The sequence below is a fragment of the Muntiacus reevesi genome, chromosome 15 (assembly GCF_963930625.1).
Source record: "Muntiacus reevesi chromosome 15, mMunRee1.1, whole genome shotgun sequence".
Lineage (NCBI taxonomy): Eukaryota > Metazoa > Chordata > Mammalia > Artiodactyla > Cervidae > Muntiacus > Muntiacus reevesi.
Window position 1 is genome coordinate 52,215,570 of NC_089263.1, and position 27,558 is coordinate 52,243,127.

The window sequence follows — 27,558 nt, forward strand, 5'->3', positions numbered from 1 at the left end:
GGAAGATCCCCTGGAGAGGGGAAAGGCTACCCACTCCAGTATTCTGGCCTAGAGAATTCTATGGACTGTATAGTCCATGGGGTTGCAGAGAGTCGGACACGACTGAGTGACTTTCACTTCACTGGTGGCCAATCGTGAGTTTTAGTTATAAGACAGCATAGACCCATAATTCTGGTTCATTTGGCTGTGTTTGACTTTTCAAATTAAAAGGTGGAGTTTTGTGAGGAAGACAACATTTAGTACAGTTACCCAGAATGAGAAATAAAACATCTTAATATATGTTTTCCTAAAATAGAATCTATGTGAGGAAATGTTTTATAAGTATCTTTGGGGTGTTTTACTTCACTCCATCAGCACGTGGTAGGAATGTGTAGAGGAAACCTGTTCGGGAGCTAAGAGCAGAAATGTGTTCAGGCGTGGCAGCGTGGTTGTGGCTGAGGAAACCGAAGCAGTGGGCGTCTGGACAGGGGCCCCGAAAGGATGTGCACACAGGTGAGTCCTCGTCAGTTATCCAGGAAGGGTGGCAGCTGTGAATCTGTAGCATCATGGGAAACCACTCTTATCCAGTGGTTCTCATGCTTTTTCCTTTTCAGCTCACTTTAAGCAAAGATTTTTGTCAATTAGGAAAAAAAACTTCACTGGAGACAGGATACTGGATATCATTTTAAAGGTAACAGGAATCTCTTAAAATTTGGAGGTGACTGCTTTCAGAAGATGGTCTAGTGGCAGAATGGAGGGTTGGAGGGCAGGTAGAATTGAAAACAAGATGATTAGATAATAAGTAGCACAGTGGACCTTAGTTTCATCTTTTATGCTCATGGAATTTAGAAGACCATTACCATCCTGTAGCCACAGAGTGGTTACAGATATGAGATGAGATAGTGTTAAAGGAATGGATGCTGAAAGTACTTGTAAGTACAAGGCTTGTCACTGTAGTGGTGAGGTCATCCTGTTCCCTATAGGAACTTCACTATAGGAAGTGTTTTCTGTTCTCTTTCTTACTCCAGACTTAATAGGAGTTCAGAAGTTGGACCGTCTAGGGTCTCCTCTGGGCTCTAAGACTGTGTAACCTTGGGAAAATAATTTCTTGTTTTTTCCTCATCAGAAAAACGAGGTCCAATTCATATTTAAAATCATTCCACACTTACAGCTTCTAAGTTCTTTTTTTAAAAAATTTATTTTTTGATTGAAGGATAATTGCTGGTACAGAATTTTGTTTTCTATCAAACCTCAATATGAATCAGCTATGGGTATACATATGTCCCTAAGTTCTTAATAGTATTTATCTGGGGGAGAGGAATAAGGATAATAGATGACTCTAAGCAAAGTGATTCTTTTAAATAATTCCAGTCACAGACAGCAGTCAGCTGTGTAAACCCCACTGGTGTCCTTTTATCTATGGGCTATTAACTTGAGAAAGTGAGACCGGCTGTCGGTTAAAAACAAAAAAAGAGTCCACTCTCTTCTATGATATTTAAATATTTATTTAAGTTTAAAAATAATTTTCATGGCACCAGTGATTTTATGCTAACTACATACTGCATATGTAGAAAAAAGTACATTGCTTTGAAGGAAAATGTAACTTAGAATTTTTGGCACACGAAAGGTTAACAACTATATATATATTTTTTAATGAAACTAAGAAATTCACATTTGCAGGTAGTTTACCTTCTACTGCTTAAAGATGCAGTACACTATTCTTCAGTAAGAGTTTTATTTCCTCTGATAGATGAAGCTATGGAAACCATTGCTTTTTCTACAATGAGATCAAACTAATTTTGAGAGAAAATAGACATAGTGGAACACAGTAAAACTAGGTTAAAAAACGTGAACAACTTTTAATGATGGGGGAGATACCAAAAAAGACTAGTCACCAACAGAGGAGGTTTGTTATTCAAGCGTTTATGTGAAAAGCAAATTGAAGGAGACTTTTCTATCTGTAATTTGTAGGATAAGCTCTGGAAAAAAATAACCCACAAGTTTCTGTTCAGAGAGCAAATCCCGCTGTTGGAAGTGGTGTGGACTGTTGTACCGTTGGAACTCTAGATACAAGTAACATACCACGATATGGAATACTGCATCTTTCGTTAATGTGAATGTGAAAGGTCAGAGTCGAGGCTATCACTCACTGCATAGAAACACCATATTCTACAGACTGAGGTAGGAACACTACACTAACAGGTAATCTGCTATGTTGCATAAGACAGTAGATATCCAGGGTAAAACCAGCCCCCTGTCTCCTGACAGCCTGTCCTGTTTGAGTCTACTTTTCACTCAAGTCCTCTGCTAGTAAAGCCTTTCCTGTGTAGATGGCAAGTGGCAGTGGCTCTCTGGATCTGAGTGATCCCTGATCTTTACTAGGATCTCCCTTAGTTTTTGTCTTGTCGCTTGGAAAACAGATGTTTGTAATTCTGCCCAAATTGTTGCTGGTATGGAAATGATCAGACAGGCCCTCTTCCAGGCTTTGATTCTGGCTGCGTATTAGCATTACAGTTCTTCATCTTGCTCATCATGGCATCAGACATCTCTGCTGGTTGGTTGTTCGAGCACCCTTTAAACAAGCAAGCCCAGCGCCTCTACCGGGAAATGATCCTGGGTCTTTACCTGTCAGGAATCAGAGCAGAGCTGGCCTTCCTGCTCACACACTGGTAAGAAACAGTTCTGTTGTCTAGATCGGGGTTGGCAAATTCCGGCCTGTGGGCCAAATTCAGCTCACCGTCTTGTTTTTTTTTTTCCCACGGTCTGTTTTTATAAATAAAAATTCTGTTGGAACACAGCCTTGCTCTTTTATGTATAACCTGTGGCTGTTTTTGTGCTAAGACAGCAGAGTGGAGTAGTTGCTACAGAGTATGGCCTTCAAAACCAAAATTTAAAAATATTTACCACCTGGCCCTTTACAGAAGTTTGCCGACCCTTGGTCTAGATAAAAGGGCATTTGAAATTTTGCAATACCCACCTTCAAAAAGAAGAACTCTGTTTATTCCATGGCTGTGATATTCTGTACATGGATATGGTTCTGCCACCTCAGAGGACACACTGGGGCAAAGCAGACCTGCATGTGACTCATTCTGTTCTGCGTGCCCCAGGAATCTGTCCACGGACCGTCCTGCCTACATCCTCCAGCCCCAGATGACTTGGAAATCTCTCCCTGAGATGAAAACAAGTTTTTTGTGTGAGTGGCTGTAAGTGTTGTGGAGCTTGGGCCGCAGACTCCACACTCACCCTTTACACTTCCGCCTGCTTCCACGGCTCAGCCAAGAGAGCCAGCGCTTTCCTACAGCTTTCATCTTCCTGGTGCAGCGGATGACCCTAGGGGGCAGTGTTTCTACAGCTAAGTGTTGGTCTTTGCCACGTTCACCTTCTTTTGGAGGCATTTCTTAGAACTCTTGTTTAAAAAAAAATGAGATTCTTTTCTTGGTCCCTTCCAAGGCTGTTTGGTTGATCTTGGAATTCTATTTTCTGAAGCTTTTCATTGTCAGGATCAGTTTCTTTCTTGCATCTTTTAAGTTCATCAGGCTCTATTTTTCTTACTCCATAAAGTAAAAACAAAAGGTGAATTGATAAGAAAATAACATTTTGTTGTTAAAATATAAATTGAAATAGTCTTTTCTTGGGGGAGAGGGGTATACAAAATAAGTACTGCTATCTGATCTCAACAGTCTCTGCTCCCTTAGCTCTGGTTTCTGTTAACTGTACTTGGTCCAACGTCTGACAGTGCTGTCTACCCCTGGCACCACTGAATTTACCTATTGCTTCTGGAGCACTGTAAAAGTCTTGAGGTCCTTAGAAAAAAATCACGGGAGTCTAAGTTCATTATACAGAACTCATGGTGATGCTCACTAGGCTCTAGTCTAAGGGGACAGACTTACCCCACCCCTGCTGCTGTTGCTGCTTTAGTGGTGGTCCCTTCAGATGCCCACTCTGCTCAGATTTGAAAGAAAGAAAAGGAAAAGAAAATCCAACTCAGACCGTCATAAGAAGCAACTTTCCATTTAATCGTTCTACATGGATGTTTACTTTTTTTTTTTTAAAAGCTCTGTCTGGGAAGAAAACCTAGACAGTCCCCATTGTCCCAGCCCCTGACCTGCCCCGCTGAGGCTGCAGTGATGAGTCTGCTGGGCCCCCAGCAGAACAGAAGACGCCAGCCCTCTAGTCTTCAACTAGTGTCCCGTCTGCTGGGCGACACTACTGCGAGAATCAGTAATAACAAAATAAATTATTTTTGATATTTTCAAAATAATACACATCTATGAAAAATCAAAAATCAGAACCAAAAATTATCCTGCAAATTGGGAGGATGAGAAACGGAGTTGCTGAGCCTTTCTTGAGAGAACCTCTGAAGGAAATGCGTTTTCCCAGTTTAGACAAGGCGTGTGCCTATCCCCTTTCTTCTTCTGGGAAACGACCCTCCTAGGCTGTGGACTTTTTGAGTCATGAGAGGAGGACTTGGTACATGTGCCGATGGTTCCGCGATGGGTCCCATTGCTGGGAATGGGTAGCCGGGCTCCTTGGTCCACCTGGCTAGTTATTGGGAGGATTCATGCCTTCTCAGGTGTCAATGAGCAGGCTCACCACTGAGCGGATTTTGCAGGCAAACCATCGCCTGAGGGGACAAAAGTATTGATAGTGGAATTGTTCAAACTCGGGGGTCTGGCGGATATCGCGGAAAAAGGCAATGTCAAGGTCAGACTCAGTAAGGATGATCAGGAGGAGAAGCAAAACAAAGAGGAGTCCCATGGTCACAAGGAGCAAACGGAGGACACTTAAAACAAACTTATTCACCTGTTCCTCCTCCGGCCTGCCGTGCCCCTGACACAGGGCCCTCAGCTCGCCCCCGAGGGCCTCCAGCTCGGCAGCAGTGGGGGTGCTGGCCTCGGACTCCTTCTCCTCCTCGATGCAGGTCGCCCCGTTGATCTGCCGGGAGAGCAGCATGAGCTCCAGGCTGTGCTCGGCCACAGGGGTGGGCAGCACGCTGTCCGCCGGGCTGTAGGCCTCATCCGCGATCACGGCGACTCGCTCGTTGCTGTCTGCCCGGCTGCTTCTCACGTGAGGCAGGAAGGTGTCCCCGTGGGAGGAGGCACGTACCGGGGTGGAGTGGGCGCTGTCCCGCAGGGACTCGAGGCCTGGAAAGACAAAGGGGAAGTGAGCAGGCTTTCTGTGTACTGGCGCACGCTTTGTCTGGTGGAGGCAGCTCCATTCTGTTTGGTCGCTGAAGTCTTAGGAAGCCCCTCTGCAGCCCCACGTGGCTAGCCGCCGTCACTCCTACATTCTGTTTTGATGTATCAAGAATAGGGCCAGAGAAGCAGCAGGAATCACAGGGTCACTGGTTGTACATTGTTGTCCCCCGCCCCCCCCACCCCTTTTTGTTTATAGTTTTGGCCAATTTGTTACTGATTCTGCCTTTCCCGTCTTTGGTGTCCTGGCTCTATCCCAAGCTGAAAGAGAATTGCAGACTATCTCTGACCCAGAACTGGGGTCTTGGTTCAGGGAGCCCCGAGGGTCTTAACAGGCAGGAATGAGGAGGAGACTGTTTTGCCCAGTGGGGCCTCATCAATTACCTATTCTGGAGCTGAGTGTCCTCCTGACACCCGAACACACTGCTCCTTGAACTTGTGAGCTCATCTTTTGGACTTCTGCAGTTGCTGTCAGTCTGTTCAGCCTCTACTTTTAGCTGTACTGACCTTGAGTGGGGTGAAAACCCATCCTGCTCTTCTTAAGTGCTTGCCCTCTCTTTTCACCTTCAATTGAGCTGTGTCCAGAATAGGTAAAACCACAGAAGCTGTCAGCCTGGAGTACAGAGTGGTCTCTGAGAAGAGGACCAGTGGGAAATTCTCTTAACGTGTGTTAGGAGGAAGGGTCTTTTGGCCCTAACACCGCTCATTATTCTCTTAGAACATTTCTCTTTCTAGAGCTCGAGCTTTCTGGTAGGGAAAAACAGGAACTGGTTACTTCCCTCAACCACACAGCGGCCACCCAGGCCTGAGGATGTGGACTCAGACTGGCCGAGTGTGGTCCCCGTCAGAGTGCTCCCAAGAAAAAGGCTTCTTGTTTCAGATTCAGTGTCTGCATTTCCCATTCCTGGACATACTGGTGGTGCCGGAGTGGCTCTCCCTACCTTTGTGGTCCACATCAAGAGAAGCTTGTCCCTTTCTGTTGCTCTGAAATCGACCTTGACTGCCCCAGACTGAACCAGATTCTCGGGTAGTAAAGATCTGACCTAACCGGGGCTGCTTAGGGAGTTTTCTGGCTCAGGGTTAGCTTCAAAAGCCCAAAAGTCTCTTTTAAAAGGTGCCAGTCACCTTTCAGAAGTGGTGTGTCTCATCTTCATTAGCTTCCTTGTAGAGTAGCCAGTTGCGGCAAGGCCACCTGCCTGCCCAGGCTGCTTCAGCCCGTCTCAGCGTGTATGCAGTTACAGGTTCTCCAGAGGAACAAACGAGTGGCTGGGGTGGGTGGGGGAGACGGCAGCCTCCCGTTCTCCGCCTCTGCCCCCCATCACATCACCATTAGTGTATTTGCCACAGCTCTCAGCTCCTGTTTTCAGAAGCTTCATGGTCCTGGCTGTATTTCCTTTGTCTCTACGCTCTAAACTCTTCAATCTGTATATAATGTTTTAAACATTTCAAAGCACTTTCATCTTTCACCATTCTTCCTGAACTAGAGAGGGCAAGAGGTTACAGAACTTGCCAGAATCATGTGGCTGGTTGTTACTGGCAAAGGCGACAGTAGAGTCCTAGCATCTTTCTATTCCATGGTGCTAATGACCATCCAGCTGGATTCCGGGGTGTGGAACAGCAGGCTAGGATGAATTAAGTGAACAGCCTGCACCTGCCTTAGATTTAAGTTGCCCAAGAAACCGTCATGAAATAAGAGCCTGTCCCTTGTTGCAGCGCCTTTGATGTTGCTCTGCTCTCTGCTCCTCCCTTCCTTCCCCACTGCACGTGTAACATGAGAAACACGTACCTGGGAGTGTGAAATGGGTTCCTGATAAAACAGAAACCTCTTCAGGCCCTGACTGCACAGGATGCTGGCTCAGCTCCTTTCTCAGATCCTCTTGTGGCTCTCCGTTCTCTGGAACCTCTGCTCCCTTACACCTCACAAGAACAGCTCTGATGGCCGACCTTGCAGCATATGACCAGGTTAGCTGCCAGAAGCCACTTCACTGCAGTCTCAGCTTGACCTACAGTTCAGCTCTAAGCTTGCTGGGGAAGGTGAGAGGCCAAGGCCGTGGCATGAGAAGGCGTAATCAGCAGGGCCACAGAAGCCACCTCATCGTGAGTTGCTGGTGCTCTCAGTAAGCAAGACACTGGCTACACGTGCGTTTTTCCCTAAGGAGAGCGCCCGACAGACAGAATTATTCAGTAAATATTGGTCTTCTGTTCCTCCCACAGCAGGCTTCCCTGGTGGCTCAGACGGTAAAGGTTCCGTCTGCAACGCAGGAGACCCAGGTTCGCTCCCTGGGTTGGGAAGATCCCCTGGAGAAGGGAAAGGTCACCCACTCACAGACCCACCTGCGAGGTGATCTTAAATCATCATTCCTGTGCCAGCTTGGTCCTGTACAGACCTTCAGGTTTCAGTAGAAACCATCACTCGCCTCAAACCTGTTCTGGGATGGCTCGGGTGGGCGGCACAGCAAGACAGAGGGCGTCTTTTTACCTTGGAGGCGCTCCGGCTGATCGCCCTGCCTGGAGTCAGCTCCCCGCGGGCTGGGGGGCACAGCGGTCAGGAGCCGCCCCCGGAGCCGGGGCCCCAGGCTGAGGATGCGCACGCTCAGGGGCCGGAGGCAGTGGTTAGCCAGCCGGAGCTGGACTCGGACGCGCGTGTGAATCTTAATCAGGCTCTTCCCCATGGCGGCGCAGGAAGGCAGGCACGTCTTCAGCAGAAACCAGCTGGTCTCCTCATGGGGCCAGCCAGGAGGAGAAGGTACTGGGGCAGGGATGGAAACCCAAGCAGGGAGGAGGGCCTCTCACTGATCACACGCCAGCCCCGTTACAGTGCCTCCCGTGCCGGAGACAGCCGAGCGGCTCTGAGAGGCCAGGCTTATCAGGGCCCTGGGTTCAGTCAGAAGCACTTAGACCCATAAAAAGTAATGTTTTCCCAGCCCGTAGAGCTGGTTCCCTGAGGCCCGTTATCGGGGCCCCAGGCCTCTCAGAGGGTTAGGGACCGAGAGGGCAGGGGTGATGCCAGAGGGGAGAGGAAGCGGGACTGCCCCAGAAAACCCAGGATGTGAAGCCGCAGAGGCAGGGGGCCTGTGGTGCTAGGCTGTGAGGTGTGAGGAGGGGCTCTGCGGCTGGAAATGGGCCCTCTCCGCTGGGCTCTGTGCAGTCTGGTTGCTGACTGGTGTCCCGGGGGTACAGTGAGTGACGGGAATGGATATACCTGAGTGTCCTCTCTGGGTCAGGCCTGTGCTAACGTGTTATCTTGGCATCCCTGAGAGCAGAGGGCAGGCCCAGGCTTCTGTTTAAAGGTCTCAGTTCAGTGAGATTACATGGTTTCATTCAAACTATAATGTTACGTTAACACTTTTGCAGTTTACCCCATTTTTTCGAGAAAAACAAAGCTTTCCCCTGGAAAAGGCAAATGATTTCTGTGATAACAATTTATATGGTGTATGGACTGCAGGAAAGACAACTCCTGATGGAGCATGAACCCATTTCAAATGTCCATAACTTCCTGGGAGTTTTGATGGTTTGCCATTTCTCCGAGGCCCCCATCACGTCCCTCCTACCCTTCCCTGCCTGGTTGGGTGGACAGTGGGGATCAGCCATGTTAGGGGCTTAAAGGCAAAACCTCCCTTCAGAGGTGATGCGGCTGAACTCTCTCCTCCTGCAATGATCCATTCTTTATTTCACTAGGCTTCATGACCCCTATACATCCCAGATGGCACAGTGGTGAAGAATCTGCCTGCCAGGGCAGGAAACACGAGAGATGTGGGTTTGATCCCTGGGCTGGGCCCTAGTCCATGGGGTTGCAGAGTCAGACGTCACTCAGTGACTAAGCACATGGCACATACCGCTCTTCTACTCTGTTTAAGAAACCATTTACTTTCTGGGCTTCCCAGGTGCCCATGCAGTGCCAATGCAGGAGACATAAGAGACGCGGGTTCGATCCCTGGGTCAGGAAGATCCCCTGGAGAAGGAAATGGCAACCCACTCCAGTATTCTCGCCTGGAGAATCCCACGGACAGAGGAGCCTGGCAGGCCATGGTCCACAGGGTCGCAGACAGTCGGACATGACTGGAGCGACTAAGCACGCACGCACGCACTGGTAAGAGCCACTTAACTGCTGAAGTCTTGTATTTTTCCAAGGCAGATGTCCATCTGCCTCTTCTCATCCTGACTCTCATTCTGCCTGTGAGTTTATTCCTGCCGGGGCAGTTCTGAGCTGCCTACTCCCTCCTGGGTCTAAATGGGCCCTGGGTGGGGATGAAGGCTGTGCTTGTCTGTAGGCAGCCTGGGGCATGGGGTGTGAGGAGCAGGGTGGCTTGGGGAGAAGCATTGGGACGGAGGCCTGCTGGGCTGTCATCTGCCAGGTGTCAAGTTCTGAGGCTGAGCTTCTGAGGCCGGGCCCTGGCCCTGGGGAGAGGGGGTTCTCTGCTCTGCCAGCTTTCGCGTGGCCTCTGCATTGTCCTTGGCCATTTTGCAAGCTCAGGTGACTTTGGGATGTTGAGGAGCTTACTGCTGCTATGATGGGAGAAGACAGGTTCTGGGAGGAGGCTGAAGGCATAGCCAGGGCTGGCTGGGAGCTGAGGCGGCCACATCGATCGTCTTGGGGAAGCTTGAGGACAGTGTTCCCACCCTTGTGGAGTTGCTAACCCTGCTTGCAGTTACTCCCGATGACTTCTGTCCCCACCTGGATGGCCCCAGTCTCCCTCTTCTGGGAATGCTGGTTTTCTTGATGTTCTTCCCTGTACTGGGGAGCAGTAATGCCCGAGGCTGCTCTGTGATACCTCTATTACTGCCAGCTCCCCCTGGGGGTGGCCTTCTCTCTGGGAGGGCAGCTGTCCCGACTTCCTGCAGGAGTCCTGGGATGGACCTGATGGCTTCAGCCTCAGGACAGATGGCAAGAAGGGCCTCAGAGAGGGGAGGAAGATATGTGTCCTCAAAAGATGAGAAGACATTTCACTTTGCTGAGATGCACACCCCAGAAGAGAGCCAGGCTCAGTTCTCCACCGAAGAGTAAGATAGGAGGGAAAAGCAGGGGGCAGTGTCTGACGACAACGCACCGCAGTTATACTTGGTAGTTTACAAGGCCACCCCCAGCCGACGCCCACTCCCCCCTCTGCAGTGGGGGCAATAAGCTCAGAGAGGTCAAGCAGTCTGCCCCGGAAAACGCGTGGCAGAGCTCCTGTTCTGACCTCCTCGTTGCTCTCTGGACCAGGGCTCTCTGCACGGTGCTTGCTGCTGCCCAGTAAATGCTTTCATCTCTAAAGTACTTGCACAGGAGTGCTTGAGAATCCGCCCGCCAACGCAGGGGACATGGGTTCCATCCCTTGTCCAGGAAGATCCCACATGCCTCGGAGCAACTAAACCTGTTCTCCACAACAGGAAACCACCACACTGAGGAGCTCGAACACTGCAACGAAGAATAGCACCCACTTGCCACAACTGGAGAAAGCCCACACGCAACAATGAAGATCTGGTGCCACCAAAAACAATGAAATAATAAAGAAAAGTACTTGCACATACACCAGTTTCTTCACAATCCCATGGAGTTTTACAAATGGAGCACTATGATACTCTCATAATTAAGGCAGTTGATGGTGGTTGCCCGGCCAGGGTTCTTAACCCCTAGCCTATTTGTAGTTCTGTAGCATACTTGGGTGATGCAGTCACTTACACATCATTAAATTCTAAGCACAAGCCCGGGATCCTCCCAGAGGAGCAGCAGAACAATGTCCTTCCTAACCTAAGCGATTCTCCATTTTCATTAACAAACAGCATTCCCACAGAAAGGGCAGAGGGCCTTCCCTCCCCAGCCTCCAGGACAGAGACAGGTATGAAGCAGGCGTATTCTGTGTCCTGTTCCTTGAGACCTGAGTCCCTACAAAACGTCATCTTCAGGAAGGAAAGCACTCAACTTTATACCTCTATCAGGCCTGTGGGGAACCCGGCTCAGTGAGCACAGCTGGAGAGCAAGAGTCCTAGAGCCTCATGGTATTAACAGCCCAGAGACTGGAGAGAGGTATCAGCCTCAGCTGCTGGGTGAAGATACACAGACTTTGTCTTTCTTCCTGCCTCCATCAAGAAGGCAGATTTCTACAAACGGTGGCAGCTACTGGAATGCTTCAGAGCCATGCAAAATGCAAAAGAGTTTTCATTTCCTGGTTAACTGCCTCACCCACCTTGATCCTTTAGGCTGTAGAGACCGGGTATCAGATCTGGAACATAAGTGAAAGCCTGCTATCTAGAGGGACCCTGGGTCACCTCCAGAGCTCGGGCTCACCTTCCATGATGGAGATGTGAACAGCTCTCCTGCGGGTTCTGGGGACGCTGCTCAGCCTTGGGCCATGGGTTATGGAAGGACAGCTGCGGCTGGGGACCATCCCCGCTCTGAGGTTAAAGAAAAAGAAAACTCTTGACTCAGTGCACAGACAGATGTAGAGTTGACTAGTTGTATTCTAGTTACTAGAATTGCCTGGCTGTGTTTTGTTTTTTAATCATTATTACCTGCTCTTTGCCTTTAGTCCTCAGATCCCAGTCAGAGACACTACTTCAAACCTGTCAACCTCCTAACATCCCAGACCCACCGGAAACTTTCTTTAGTGTGGCAATGGTGCCACCAGTCCCTAGGCAGGACTGTCAGGGGGTAGAGCCCAGGGTATGCGGCACTCCTAAAAAGGAGCCTAAGTCCGATTCTGCAGCCTCCCCTGACTTCCCACAGGGGCTGCTGGTGGCTGCGGCTCCGTGTGAAGGCACGAGTAATGACCTCTCCCATTCGCAGAGGTCAGGCTGGCGGCAACCCCAGCCCTTTTAGCCAATCGTCTTCTCCCTGGGTCTCGTCAGGTCCTAGGAGATAGACTCCTGGACATGTCTGATTTACAGAACCCACGAAATCTTGCTGCCTGGGCGTGTCCTCTGAGGTCTGTGGCTAATTTGAGGACTTGGGATGACAGAGAATTACCCGCCTTGGAAAGGTGGCTCCTGGGTCCCATGTATTCTCTTGGCTGCATTCACCCACCTACCCTCATTCTCCATCAGGGCTCAGGGAACCAGGGTCAGCCTGTTCCCCAGGCCTTTGGCAGAGACTGGTCTCTTCAGCCTCCCGCCTGTTTTGGGAGCTGTCATGGCCCGCCCCGGCAGCCCACCTGTGGATTTCCGGCGGCTCCCGCTTGATCTTGGCACTGGATTCCATGACTTCCTTTGCAACTCGGCCACTGTAGGTAGTAAAAGAAGACACGCAGCAGGAGGTGAGACCGCGTTCCAGGGTGCGCTCCTAAGAGCTCAGAGAACTCTGGCTGCCCTGGGAAGTAGCCTCTTTGGCCTACCCCATCCCAATGTTCAGGTCGCTGAGAAGGGCTTGCTTGTGGGGTCAAAGAGCCCTAAGGCATCACGACAGCTCTCTATCTGGAGTCTTTGGGATCTTCCGTTCTCATTTAAGAATGATTCCTCATTGTCCAGCATGTTCCAAAAATATTGCCCCCCCAAAAAGATCTTTAGACAAAAATGAGAAGCATCACTGTTACAGTTCTTATTTTGCTGCTCTTAAGCAGGAGAAGATACATATTGTCAAGCCCTACAGGCAAACAGCTGCAGAGAAGGAAATAATCAAAGGGTTAGGAGATAGGAGAACCAGATGGAAACCACAGGCTTCTCTGGAGGTTCCCAGCATCTGTGTTCTCAAGGGTAAGGACCACTGAGCCACTGTGCTCCAGGGAAGGGTCTGAAGATAGGTCCGTAGTGATTACTTACTGTCACTATTTACCTGTATCGGAACCGGCTCCCTTTAAAGAATAAATTGCTGCTGGACACTGTGCGGACTTGGCTTGACTTCTCCAGCCTGCAGCAAGGCAAAGTCCAGTGTGACAGATGGCCTGCAAGGCCTCACAGCCTAAGGCAGTGCATCCCCAGCTCCTTCCAAAGGCTACTTGAGGAAACCCTTTGGGAAAAGGCCCTTCACAGCCCAGCTTCTCTCCGACTCTCCTTTAGCCCCTGAGGGCCACGCTCACGGCCTCAGTGCACGGGGCGGGCAGGCTGCAACCTGCTTCCATATCAGGAGTGTAGGGGCTCCTCAAGAGTGCCGGATGGGGCTCTCCAGGGAGACCGAGAGAATAAACATTAGGGCCGGGGGCCTGGGCGAGGAAGAGAACGCCACCCGCTGAATCTCAGCCAGGCCTCTGGTTAGCAGCGTGCCCTGGGCAGGTTCTCTTTCCTCTCCCAGTCTTCTCTATAAAACCGGAGCTGGGGCTGCTTGACCTCAGGAGTCCCTTCCAGACCCAGCATCGAGAGTTGATGTCGATATCTGGGTAACTGGGTGGAGAAGAGAGCAGAGTCTGCCTTCCTATTCCGTCTCCTCCTTGGAGAGAAACTATGATGTGGTATCACTTTAGAGACTCTGAGAAGTCCTGAAATGAAGAAACTAGCTGAACTTTAGTACAAGTTCCACCGTTTATTTGAACTCGGAGCTATTTGCCCTCTCTCAGAATACCTATTAACACCGCTTCCGAGGCTGTGGATAGTTGAGGCGGAGACTCTGGACAGCCTGTCCATCCTCTTGAGTGACCTCTGTGACCTCTTTAGTCCTCTCACACTTGGACAAGGAAGCTTGGGCAGAGCTCCCCAGATTGAATCCCCTAAGACCCAACTCCACCCACAACACACCCTGGGTGCGTGTCGTACTAACCCAGCTGGGAACCCATCTGGTCCAAAGCCTCTGTCCTGAGTGGTCAGCAGACACTTAGGGAGGTGTCCATGTAACCCAGGAACAGCAGTTTCCGGGACACCATCCCCACCTGGGTCAGGGCTGCATGAGGCTCTGAGCATACCTGCCCTCCTGCCTAAGCACATTCTTTTTTTTTTTTTTTTTGCTTCAAAATATTTAATACGTGTCAGATACGTAAAGTTACATTTTTATCTGAGCACGTTTTTGAGTCTGACCCAGCACCTTGTAAAACCCTAGGCCAGAAGCAAGGCAGGGATCTGAGCACATGGCAGATGCTCAGAGTGAGGCCAGAGTGGCTCTTGCTAGAGACTTGGGATAAGTGGGGATCTGACCCAGGATGCAGGCTTCTAATACTTAATTAGTAGTCAGTGGAAAACAGTGGCAAGCAGCCCTGGTTTCCACTGTGGGTGCTGTCAAGGTATGGAGATCTATTAACGAAAGGCTCAGAAACTGAGTTTGGTCACAGGTTCAGAAGCTCAATTCTCTTCCCATGGCACAGAGGGGAAAACAAAGGCAGGCCTCCAAAAATGATGCTGAGATGTTCTCCTGGCTTTCCTCGGACAGCCGGGGATTGAATAGGAGGGAAATGGGACCACATCAAAGTCTTTCGAGTGCCTTCTCCACGAGAAGAAAGAAGCCTACTCAAGCCAGTTCAGGCTGCCAATTCAGTTCCTCCCCCCAATTCTGGTATCAAATGCATAGAGGTTATTACACAGCTCAGAAAGCCTGCCCAAGGAACAGCCTCTGGGGCCCTGGTAGACATCCCACAGCAGGTAGCAGAGTCCTTGGAGTGGGGAGAATGGGACCCCCTGACCGCCCCCTGCCCAGCCCCCTTCCCCTGACAGGGAGAACTATGGCCTGTCTGAGGAGGAATATACTACACATTCTGTCTTTGTTGTTCTGATTAAGATGCAGCTTATTAAGGGATAAATCATTACATTCTGTTTTAAAAACAAGACCAAGAGTTTTAACGAAACATACTTTTTCTGGCATCACCCTGGTTTCCTGATGGGCTATTTCTTTGCTTCCTAAAGCTTTTATAACCACTTTCTGAAAACTGGGCACAAAAGCCTCAGTATAACTTTACAAAATCGTTTGGTAAGCTGTGCCTTTGACCCAAAGCTGGTATCTCAGTAACAGACAAGTCCTTGCTCCCTCCAGCTACCCCAGTGCTGGGCTCCTGGGCACTTGGCCTGTCACTGGCAACATCTCTGTCAGCACCATACCAGGAAGGGCTGGGCCTCACTCCAGCTCAGCACCAGGCCACCCACGGGGGAATGGGCCCCGGAGTCTCTCCAAGACTTAGGAAACTGTTCTGGGCTGTGCCTGCTCCTTCATGGAGCTGTTATATTCTGGGCTGCCCAGGCCTCTCAATGGCTCCACAGGGCTAGCTTACAGTCAGATACCCATGGGCTTTCTCTGGCCCAAGTCTTCCCCTAGGAAGACAGAAGTGCTCTGCCATGGGGGATGGGGGGGGGGGGTTGGCTGTCCAAGGACATCACAAGGTAGACCCCTTGGGTAGCTCTTCTGAGGCACTTTCCCAGACCTCAACTTTGACCCTCTAGCTGGTACAGTCACCCAGAAAGGGCTCTGGGTTTTATAAGGAAGCCCAGCTTTGTCATCTCATCTTCACCTTTGTCAGAGATTCTCGGTTTCCTGCCCATCATTGCTCTAGAAGTTGCTTCTCTGACTCTGGCCCTGATCAAGGCAGCCCCCACCCCAGGTATTCACTCACTTGTAGAAGGCTTGGTTCTCGATCCCACATTTCCAGAGGTGCTTGCAGGCTTCTGGAGTTGGAGCAAAATATGTGAGAATAATTTTCTTTTCCTACAAAAAATCCCACATAGGAACAGCTGAGTGTGGATGGAGATGTGAAGGGCTAAGTGGGCCAGGACACTGACCCCGGGGCTGTCTGAGGGTTCCCTACCGCTCCTAGGGACCTGCTTCAGGTGGGGAGGGGAGCCTCAGCACCCACAGACGGAGCTCAGGTCCGTGCACAAGGGCACACCCAGCAGTCAGGTCCCGTCGGAACGAGTCTCCGTTGGCCTAGTGTGAACCAGGCAAGCCCTCCCCAGGGAAAGCGCCACTCTCATCTGAGATTTTCTTCTTCTTTTTGGGGGTATTTATCTTCCTGGAATTTTCATATGGAAGCAAAAGAACCTTACTCTGTACTTCCTGGAGGTATGGAACCTGAGGGGTCATCAGCGTCCCTGACAAAGCCTGTGCTGCAAAGCTACCTCCATTCCTGACCTCCGGATCTTGCCCTTGGTCCTGACTTAGCCTGCAGGGGGCTTAGCTCTACCTTGGTGGACCACCTTGGTTCAGCCCCAGCCCTCCCTGAAGAGAAGGAAACTGGCACTCACCTCTTTCTGACTTACGTATAAATAAAAGGTCTTTCCTTCAAATTTCAGCTTGGTCACCTCATTCCTAGAAGCACAAAGAGAGCGCCTGTCAGCTCGCTGTGGGCTGCCTGTTCACAGCTAAGTCTGGTAGATGCACAGCCCACCCCGACTGGAAGGGGCTCCAGGCACAGACACAGTTTTAGCCAAAATTAGAACCGAAACAAGACAGCAGCGCAGGGGCCTTAGAGAACAGTTGCTGAAACAGTTCAATCCACAGTTTTCTGGTCAATCACACTATCATAATAGGGTGATAGGAGGATTTCGGGCTCATCAACAGTGGCTGTAAAAGGGAAATGTCTGCACGGGCAGTGAGTCTAGGTAGAGTGGTCCTGGGCCATTTCAGGATTTGGTTCATAACACAGGTGCATTATCTAGATGGGACTGTCAAATGTAAGATGCCACAGGTAGCTGATGAGGCCAAAGTTCAAGATACAGCAAATAATGAGAAACAATGCAACCGGGTTCTGAGGGAGTTGAGTCTTTCAGGTGCCACTGGATGGAGAATGCAGTTAAATGCAGACAAATGTCAGACGATCTCGGGGAGGGGGCAGGGCAACATACCAGAGAGAGGACAGATTACATGGAACAGTCATGCAGCGTACTGACCAGGAAAGGGGCTTAGGGGTTTGTGTAGAAAAATCCTTGAAGCCACCAGCCCAGTGAATGGCTGCAGTAAAAGAGGCAAACAGGATACTGGGGTACATCGCCCGCAGGACAGACACAAATCAGAAGAAGTGACATGGTTACTGTACATGGCACGGCTTCGACCTCGCCTCCACATCCTGCTCTCAGCCTTGGCGACATTTACAAAGTGGAAGAACGGGGTCTTAGCTTAGGTGGTTGTCCCTGAGAGCCAGAGGACTAGGCCTCAGGGTTGACGGAGGCCTCAACTTCCCTTCCACTGACCTGCCTGACCTCTCCCCTGTGGAGCCCGAAGGCCCCCTCCTAGCTCACTGGGGCAGAATCTTTATTTTTCTACCCTCTCCCACCGCAGGGAGGTCTGACCATGCATCTCTGCCTCCACTTGGCTTCTTCCTCTTTGCGATTTCTAGGGAGCTTTCCTCAACATCCTAGAAAGGTAGCAGAAAGGTAGTGAGAACAGTGTACCCGGTTTACTCCTGGACAAAACTCGTGGAAGTTGAGGAAGGTCACTTGTTCCCTGGAAGCCGCGGCCAGGTCAGGATGAGAGCTCGCACCTCTGACCACCAGTTCTGAGCTCATGCGAGCCTTCCCTGTGAGGCTCCCTCCCAGGCAATCCACCTCATACAGAATACCGTACTCATCAATCGATTGATAAGCAAGCACATGTATCATCTCGGCTTCAACAAACAAGGTAGAAAAGTAGAAAATTTTCTGTTGGGAGTCAGGTTAAGTTTACATCTGTTACTCTGGCATTGAGAGAGATGAAGAGACTTCCTGAAGAAGTGGGCTGTGAGAGAAGGCAGAGAAGGAAAAGGGTCTGGGGCAGCCTGGAGAGCTGCAGTAGGGCTTCTGGAGGGTGAGGGTCCTTTAGGGACCACCGGCCCCGGTAACAGGCGAGTCCTCCGTGTTTTTAGCTAAAATGTCCCCTACCAGCTGGCTCATATGACAGCTGGCCTGGTTGGAGTGTGGCCAGGATGTGGGTGCTCTGGGGACATCAGACCACCCAGAGGCTCCATGCGGCAAGTACCCCTAATGAGGAGAGAGGTGCCTGACCCTGCTCAATGTCTGAAAAGATCTGGTTGGACAGAAGACCCCAAACCCTCACCATCTTCACCTAGAGAGTGCAGTGAGTGGGCCAACTTGGGAAGGTCGGGCAAATGGGCGTGTTGGGGTGCACCCTGGTTACGGCAGTGCAGCAGGCCCACTCGGAAGGGGTTTTCTGGGGAATGGGGCCTGGCCAGGCACATCTGAGCAGCAGTTTCACGAGCACTCTGATGATGACTGTGTCTCCAAGCTTCACAAAAGTCATGAGGGTTGGAAAGGGGGTGTCTGGCCTGCAGCACCCCTGGCAGAAAGTTCACCACGGAGAGCTCTGTCCTCAGGTTTCCCACCGGCTCTTCTGAAGAAGGCCAAGGGGATGAGCCAGCAGCGGGCTTCCCCGGCTAGCTCTGCTGGGCCAAGGAAAGCTGCTTGTCCAAGCCCCTGAGGAGCAGACCAGCTCAGACCTGGCAAGCCTAAAGGGAGGTTTGGGGATTGCAGGGGCCAAGGAGAATGTGGAGCAGGGTCTGATGAGGCTGCCAGGTGTCTGCGTGGGCCCGAGAAAGAGTCTCTTGGAGAGCCAAGTGTCCATCAACAAACCAGAGTCTGCGGCTTCAGCTCACAGAGCCCCGCTGCAGAACAGACCCCGGCAGACGGGCAGGGAGGAAGCGGTCCGTGCAGCTGCAGCGGGGGCTCCTGCCTGCTGGAGATGGGAGTGGGGGGGGGGGGTATAAAGGGAGCCATGTGACTCCTGGGGGCCGGGGACCCTTAAGTCCCAATAGGGGATGGGAGACAGAGCGGCATCTGCTCCCTCAGGCAGTGCCCGCTGAGGGGCTCGGTCCAAGGAGGGCGTTTTGCAAAGTAACAGGGTCGCTTCTGTCTGTGCCAGGGGTCACCACAAGCCCTCCTTCACTAGGAGAGGGTATGGAGTGGCCCTCTCTGCGATGCTATGGCCCCCAGTGGAGGAGAATCCCAAGGACTCTCTTCTCATGGGAACTTTGCTTCCCCGACACTGGCTCCAGCTCTAGACCTCTCGTCTTACCTAGAAACCAAGTCGCCACACCTTTTCTCTCTCTGGAGAGGCTGATGGCTCTCAGGAACACCCCTTTGGAAGAATAGGATCCCTAGAAGAGACCACTACCTTCACCAGTTACCATTACGGACGCAAGGCTTAGGAGAGGGTTCAGAATCAGAACTCGCCCACTCACAGACAAAGGACATGGGAACCACAGCCCTCCCCAGCTGGTGAGGGGTAAAAAGCCTGTTTCGGAAATGAAGATACTCACCATTTAATGAAGTGGACCCTCTTGTTTCCTTGCAGAACAACAAACCCAAAAGGAGTAAAGGCTAGAAACGCAGCATTTCCTGACACGTCCTGTAACATAAACATTTCTCGTCAGGGTGGTGCAGGCATAGAGGGAAAGGGTGAAGAACGCAGCTGTCCTCTGAGGATACAGCGTTAATACTTGGCAACCGGTCACAGAGGGAAGAGCTTGGCATTTGGAAGTAATAGCCAAGTTTCTTACCTTTCCTGAGCCTCAGTGGCCTTAACTGAAGTTGTAGATTATAATACCAATCTTAGAAAGCTGTTGCGAATATCCAGAGAAACACATTGCTGAGGGGATTGTAAAATGGTGCAGTCACTTTGGAAGCCGTTTGGGAGTTCTTCCAACTGTTAAATGCAGAGCTACTGTATGACCCAGCAATTCCACTCCTAGGTATGTACCCAAGAGAACTGAAAACATATGTTCACGCAGAAACTTGTGCATGAACGTTCAGAGCGGGATTATTCATAGCAGCTGCAAAGTGGAAATAATCCAATGTTCCATCAGCTGACAGATGAATAAACAAAATGTGGCACATCCATACAATGGAATATTATTTGGCAGTAAAAAGGAATGAAGTTCTGACACCTGCAACGATAGAGGTGAATCTTGGAAACACTGTGCTAAGTGAAAGAAGCCAGTTAATCAAAGAGCACCCAGTATACGCTTGCATTTATATGACATGTCCAGGACAGGCAGATCCACAGAGACAAAAAGTGTGCTTCTGGTTGCCAGAGGCTGTGGGGAAACGGGGATGGGGAGTGACAGATAACAGGTACAGGGTTTCTTTGGATGATGGAAATACCCTAAAATTAGATAGTCGTGACGGTTTCGCAAGTGTTAACAGACTAAAAACCATCGAACTGCACACTTTGAAAAGGATGGATTGTTTTGATGTGTGAATTATATTTCGAGAAAGCTGCTCTGAGTGAGTGAGAATAGCAGTGATCAGTATCATGACGGCCTTACACGCTGGACTCCCTCAGGAAAGTTTAGCTGAAGAAAATATAAGAAGCGACCAGCCAAGTGGAACAGTTACTGCCAGCCCTGTGTCGCCTGAGCCAACCAAGAGATCACCTGTCACTTTCAGCCGGTAAACACGAGGCTTGAGGCTCTGCTGGGCAGAAAGGGGAGAAGGTGCGGGAGAAGCTGTAGGTGGTTCCCTCCTGTGGGAAACGGACTCCAGAAGGCCCAGGCCTTTTCGAGGCTGGGATGGGGCCCAGAATGCTGGCTGCTGGGGTACATTCTCTCAGAGCTGCTTCCTTCTTGATAATGGCCACAGGTGAGCATCTGTTCTGCTGGGGGGTGAGTGTGTGCAGGGGGCCAGAAAATTATGCCTGGATGCTGACTGAATGGGACTGATCACAGGACAGTCATCTGAGACGCAACTCAGATGGTGCCACAGGGTCGGAGTTGGGTCCCTGGTGTGATGCGTGCAAATGGGGGCTGTGGCTGTGGGGCTCTCCTAGCCTCTCCCACCTTCCGGCTTTGCCTCACTGGCATAGCCCTTCAGCCTGATCAGTCCTGAGAACAGAGGGGGCTCTGCAGGGCCTCATGGGCCTTGCCTCAAGAAAAAAGTACAGTTTTGCCTTAAAACTGTCTCTTCGAGCCAGGGTTACAGGTGTGAACATTGGGCCCAGGGAATAAACCAAATATACATTTTGCAGACATTTGAATGAATGTACAGCTGGTATTGTCCTTTCCTCGTGATCTGTTGTGACCCCAACACTTGGCTGCAAACACCGCATCATTCAAGCCATGGGCATGGCAAAAAGCTGTTTAAAAATAACCCGAATGGAGATACTGTGAAGCCGTGGGGCTGGGCTTCCCCCTGCCTGTCATCAGGGCTTGGTGGTGCGTGCTAACGGCTGAACACCAGCACTGCCCACAATGCAGGTGTGCCAGGGGACCCAGCACTAACTGGGCAGGCCGGAGGAGTCAGACCTCTGGAGGGTCACTGTGGTGACAGAGCGAAGGGCAGGGCAGGTCCTCCCACGAGCTGGGTGGTGCTGGCTGGGTTCCTCGGTTGGCACTGGTCGCTGCACAATCCAGATACCCCAGGGCTGGCCTCTGAGTGAAGGGTGTGTTGGGCTTAGAAACAGTCTCTCCTGACCAGACAGGCTGACTAGGAAGAGGGAGCAAGCGTGCTAAGAAACCCCGATTAAACGCCAGTAAATATCACTTATCATTCCAGTAAATAATAATAGCACCTGTGCTATATCCCCACCCATCCCCTCATTTGAAGAGAGCAGTTATCCAGACTGCTTCTGATGCAACAGTTGCAGACAGCTGCTGAGGGGCCTGGCACCTGGCATCCACGGCGGGGGCCAGGCAGCTGGGATACTTGCTACTTGTCTTTGCACGTGAGGAGTGGGACTGGAATGACAGCAAGAAGCCTCACACCTGGACCAGCGTGAAAACACACAGGCGGCCACACCGACACCCTCTCTGGAAGCTTTCCAGTTTGTTTCTTCTACCGAGCCGTTCTCCTTGTGAGCCGGCCCTTGGGGTTTGTGTGTGCAGGGACACGTTACATGACAAGAGAAGGAATGAGGACAAGGAGAGAAGTCACATAGACAGCTGCGCCCTGATCTTCAGTCCCCCATCTCAGTCATCTTTCCTCCCTGTCCCCCTCCATCCTGACGCAATCAGCACACACGGGACTGAGCCATTAGTGATCTGGGAAGTGGAATAAACACCCAGGTCTTGCCAGCCACACAGCAGTTATCACCAGCCCTGCTTCTCATCCCTGTGGAAGGAGCTTCAGTCCTGGTTTAGGACCCCAGCAATGCTTCTTATTTGCTCTGTAACCTCCTTGCTCCTCTGGGCCTCAGTTTCCTCATTTGTAAGATGAGGACCACCATATATACTTCAAGAAATACTACTTTTAGGACTTCCTGGTGGTCCAGTGGCTAAGACTCCTCACTCCCAATGCAAAGGCCCAGGTTCCATTCCTGGTCAGGGAACTAGAGCCCACATGCCGTATCTAAGAGTTCACACGCCGTAACTAAACCACAGCTAAAGATCCTGCACACCGCAGCAAAGATTAAAGATCCTACATGCCGCAGCTAAGATCCAGCACAGCCAAATAATTAAAAAAAAATTTTATTAGAAAAGGAAAAAAATATTATTTCTGTCTGATTTTAGGCCTAAATGACATATTGCCAGGACAAGGCCAACTGTGTTTTTCTTGGGGAGGGGATGAATTTGCAGAGTCATTCACGTGTTCATATGGAACCCACCATGAGACCTAACCTGCATCCATCAGTCATCAACTGTTCACCCTGAGATGATCACTCTGCCCAGAAAAGGATTTTTGGAAATCAGCCCTGACAGGTTCTTGGAAATGGGGACACCTGGCCACCTTTGCCCAGACCCACCTCTGAATACAATGAAATAGGCTCTGTCTGCCACCCCCACCCCCGGAGGACATCCCGGGGGTGACTGGGTCAGGAACACAGCATTCTCCGTTGTTATGCCGCTCAAGGTCAGACAGTCCTTCCTCTGGACCCGACTGAAACTAATTCAGTGTGGGTGAATGAAGCCTCTATTATTCTTAAACAGACAAACAAAACCTTAGTAAAGAAGATTGCACATGCTCTTCCGGATAGTGATGTCCATTCCTGAAAGAGCTTGGAGCTGGGGGACCTTCACACGAAGTCAATCATGAGAGTCACCCAGTTTCAACATACTTAAACATGGTCATGGGACTGGTGGTTCAGTGGTTAAGACTCTGCACTTCCACTGCAGGAGGCATGGGTTTGATTCCTGGTTGGGGGACTAAGGTCCTCTAAGCCATGAGGCATGTCCAAAAAAAAAAAAAAGTCTAAACAAACAAAAAACATGGTCACAAGAAGGTACAGTGGTGATAAGGAGAGCAGGCAGCACCCTCGAAGAGGCTTGACATCCACCCATGAGAGCTCAGAAATGCAAACCTTGGCAGAAACTTGCCACTTAAGTGACTTTAGTCGAGTTTTTCATTTTGATAGTAAACCTAACATTCTCTGCCTGGTAGCCAAGAGGGGTCAACCTAAGGGTGAGGCGAGTCAGCGCTGATCCCTCTTGTTCTGCTTCTCTGAGGTCGGGGAGCGGGGGTGATGTGTCAAGATGGGGGGCAGCTTTACTTACAGAGGAGCCTATGCAGCTGGGTTATGAAAGTAAACGATCCCACTTTAGGAGCAAGGAAATGGCACTAGCTTGCATTTGTGTGGTTGATCTCATCAAGATCTTGCTTTAGTCAGCTTTTTTCTTGATCTGTACGGAACAGGCATAAAACCACCTCATCAATTTATGTTACATTTTCCTATGATGATTTCAAAAGTCTCATAGGCCTTTTTGTCCTCTCTTGATCAGAGGTGGCTGTGAGTCCCACTTTGTTCCTAAATAAATGCCATCTCTCCAGGTGGAAGATCATGAACGACAACTGGAAGAGCACCACATGTAGACATCGAAGCTTCGAGTCCCAGTACCGTCCTTGCCAGTAACTCTGGACATGTCAGTCCCTCAAAGCTCAGTGTTCTTATCTTAAAAAGAAGAATGTCTTCTTAGCAGAGTTGTAAAGATGAAATGAGACACTGTGTGTTCATGCCTGGCATGTGCCAGCTCTCAATAAATGGCACCTTCAAGACTCACGATAAGGAGGGGCTCATGTGATGGGTTTGACCAGTCCACGAACCTCGGCAGGGCAGGGGGCCACAGTCTGGAGACCAGGGCAAAGCAGCAGGCTCAGGCTCCCTGGAAGGAGCAAGATGGTGTCCCCTGATGTTGGAGAGGTGTCAGGCTGCGGGGCAGGCACAAGCCTGGGCCGTCAGCGCTTTGCTCCATTTTTCTCCTCCAGCAGCTGTAGGCTTGGTCTGTTGGGGGCTTCTGCCAGAAGCTGGGAAAGGCAGAGAGCTCAGGATAGCTTCTGAATTCAGGGTTCATGTATTAGTGTAAGACAGCTAGCTACTGGAGCCCTCTGGCTGTTCCACCCAGAGTTAGTAGGATCCCCTCTTCCTCGTCCCAGGGCCAGGCAAGGACACGCTGGGCAGAAAGAAACCATCAGCGTGGACAGGAAGAACAGCAGCTTCTTAATCAGTCCAGGAGCACAGAGCCCAGCCGAAGCCTTGTTCTGCTCTCATTTAATTATCGAAACGATTCTTCTTCTTCTGGCCTCCCTAGGGCTGCGTGCCCCAGATTCCCAGGGCCCAGTAATTGCCTCTCTGTTAATAGAAATCATCAGTATTTATTACACCGAGCGCTCCAGCTTACTTCGGCTCCCCTTGTAGCAACATTAAAGCGAGTGCTTGGTAGCCTATCACCAAAGTGACTCTACTTAGTGGCAAGAGTAAAGGCTTCCAGACTGTTCTCCTTGCCCAGGAGGGCTGAGGAGATCCTGAGCTGGAGCCCAAGGAGATGAGCCGTGGGGCCTGCAGCAGGGCCCTGCACCAGCAAGAAGTATGGAGCCCAGGAACAAGGGAGTAGAAGCCCAGTGAGACGACTGCTCCCACCTTCTCCTCAAGGAAGTTTCCTGGGCACTTCTGCTCCTATGCACAACAGGAAGGGACCTTAGTTCATATTCCTGCTCTGCCACTCGGGGCCTTGCACACTGTGATCTGCTGGAACCTTCATCTTCTTGCCTATAAATCAGGAAGAATAATATCTACATCCCGGTGCTGGCATGAAGATTAAATGAGAAAATAATGTGAAAGGATTCCAGTGGGCCTGCCTGGAAAGGCGTGCCACAAGCCTCTTCTTCCTCCCTCCTTCTTGGAGTTGGTGCTGTGGGGCTGAAATGATGTGATACACGGGATTGGGCCTCGTGCAGTGCCCGGTATGAACGCTGGTTCCTTCCTGCAGCCTCTTCACCTCTGTGTCCGAAGATGGACAGGCTCAAAGACAGGGCTGAGCCAGGAGCCCCACAGCCCCAGGGTGTGTGTGGATTTGGGCTGGACACCAAGCGGGCTGCCCCTTAGCTTCCAGATCTCCCGAGACAACAGGAGAGAATCTTCACCCATTCCACTCAGTTGTCACGCCCAGGCCACATGCCACCAGGTGACGGCCCTGCCCAGCGACCCTCCTCTCCTCAAAGGGACCGAACAGATGTGGGGTCAAATGCAGAGGTGACCTGGCATCTTCTGTGGACCATATTCATCTTTAGGTAGCTACATTTTTTCTCCCCCACCCCCCGCAACAAAAGGTCTCACGTGTTTATTACTAAGCCAAAAGTTCTAGTGCAGAAACACTTGACACAGAGAAAAATCATTTTCCCAATAAAACACACCCAGCAGGTCAGACAGTACGGATGCTCTCAAAGTGATAATGATAAGATGCACGTGGCCTTGACGCAGCCTAAATGTGTGCTGCTTCATGTGCGAGGCTCCTGAAAGACCCAGCTTGGTTCTTCTCCAGCATCTTCTCCTGGGGTTGTACCTGATTTTATTACCAGTTTTCATTTGAATCCATTGGGAAACGGGATGATTCTGCTTTTGTTTCTTGGCCAGGAATCGCTCAGTCCTGAAAGTCTTGTGAGAAGACGCGGAACAAATTCAGCCATGCACAGGATGGCGGAGGAGAAAAGAAGGCAGCGGTGTCTCTTAAGGTCCTGAAGTGACTCAGGGGTATCTGCTGAGGGCTTTCACACGGACAAGGCAAGGGAGGCTCAGAGAAGCCTCTGAAGGCCCCAGTAAGGAGGAGGCCAGCACTAAAACCAAGGCCGGTTGACCCCAAAGCTCTCTTTGGTCCTCTGCAGCCCTCTGCCCTTGGTATCTGAGCAATCGATGCAGGTTAAACTACGCTGGTGGTGCAGAAGGCATTATTCAGGAAGCTTTGCTAATTTATTTGCACATACGCATATCTTTTTTTTTTTTTTTGGTATAAACCAGCATGAATGTATTTTCTGACAGTGCTGGCCCTCAAGAACATGGGTTATCTGTCAGTAGACTGTGCTGGTGGACAAGGAACTGTGGAGCTGGGAGGGTGGCCAGGTTACCGAGTGCCAGAATGTTCTCAAAGTTAACTGAAGTTTTGACATTTAATCCTATGCAAGAGCATCTCCTCACCAAGGGGCCAGCACGAGAAAGGTAATTCTGGCTTCTTTGGTTTCTGTTCTGCTCTTTCTCATTGGAAGCCTACGCTGCCCCTCACTTTGTAGGAACGAGAGGTCAATGTTAGGAGTCAGTTTTACTGGGGTGTCTCTTGTGGTGGAGAGAAAGAGGCACAGATCCAGAAGACTAAGGCAGAGACCAGAAGCATCAGAGCTGGAATGAGATGACGTGCGGAGATCCAGCCACAGACAGACAGGGAGAGAGGGCCATGGTCTCCACCGCTCTCCTCGGTGTCCACGGCTGCCTGAGCTCATCTCCCAAGTGCCAGTGAGTAATTACAGAGGGTTTCTCCAGGCAGAGCCTCCCGGGCTGGTCCCTGTCCCGCCCTCACAGACGCATAATGGAATTAAGTGCGACTCCACTGCAGCTCTACAGTCAATAAAACCCACTCCTGGACAGAAACTAGATTACGGGTCAGGGAAGGGTGGGCCGTGCGCTGAGCTGCCTCCGATCATTCCCTGAGGGTGGGGGGGCTCCCACATTCCGCTTCTCCTTGGTTCCACCAAATTACCCACGGCTGCCAAAGGCGGGCCCTTGGTTTCGGATTTGTTATCTAGATGGACTGGGCTTGTATGCTTCAGCTCTGATGTGGCACAAGATTCTGCAGCATTCAATCCAGAGGAGTTTTCACCATGAGATGTTTTCTCTGGCCTCTGTCACTAATGAAGCCAATCATCCCAATATTGAAGGGTCGGGGTGGGGGGCATGCAGGCATGAGGTCCCTCCCTGCCTGTCATCCTCTGGTGGGCAGGGGGCAAGATCAGTGCAGTCTCCAGCCACCGGGGTGCCTTACCTTACACGGGTGGGGGTCCACTCCGTACGTCTCCAATGTCTGCGCTTTCCTTAAAAAGTTCAGCTCTGAAGTTGCTGGTGTTTGACCACTGGAATAAAGAAAATGAAGCGATTCAGGATTTCCTGCTCCTATAGGTTCCCCTGAGATGAACTCAATTAAGAAGTGCCCAGGGTCTCTCACGCTCTTATTTTTTTCCACGGGGTGTGCTCCCTGCTCTGTCCTAGGACCAACTTCACAGACCGTACTCTAGGGTCAAACCCTCAGATGTTTTCAGAGTGAGGCAGGCTGTGTGATGAATGACATGGGCTGAGTGTAACACCATAGGGAGTGGTGGGACGGTGGCAAACTGGGAATGCCGCCCCATCTAATGAGGGAAGCTGCTCTCCAGCTCCAAG

The 27,558-nt window shown here is 50.7% G+C and overlaps 1 protein-coding gene across 3 annotated transcripts in view; it reads right to left on the reverse strand.

Moving 5' to 3' along the window:
- Positions 1-3,377: 3,377 nt before the first annotated feature.
- The window catches only part of FRMD5 (FERM domain containing 5), a 317,309-nt gene continuing 293,128 nt past the window's right edge, over positions 3,378-27,558 (reverse strand). The window contains exons 7-15 of one of the 3 annotated variants that reach the window (XM_065906252.1): positions 27,164-27,251; positions 19,247-19,335; positions 16,242-16,305; positions 15,614-15,705; positions 12,922-12,996; positions 12,305-12,373; positions 11,443-11,549; positions 4,783-5,123; positions 3,378-3,921 (exon numbers count right to left, since the gene is read on the reverse strand). In XM_065906252.1, coding sequence (XP_065762324.1) covers positions 3,847-3,921; positions 4,783-5,123; positions 11,443-11,549; positions 12,305-12,373; positions 12,922-12,996; positions 15,614-15,705; positions 16,242-16,305; positions 19,247-19,335; positions 27,164-27,251 — 1,000 coding nt within the window. In that variant the 3' untranslated portion in view covers positions 3,378-3,846. Of the gene's footprint in view, positions 3,922-4,150; positions 5,124-11,442; positions 11,550-12,304; positions 12,374-12,921; positions 12,997-15,613; positions 15,706-16,241; positions 16,306-19,246; positions 19,336-27,163; positions 27,252-27,558 lie in introns of those variants that run through there. The other 2 variants (XM_065906251.1, XM_065906250.1) reach the window with 2 other exon arrangements.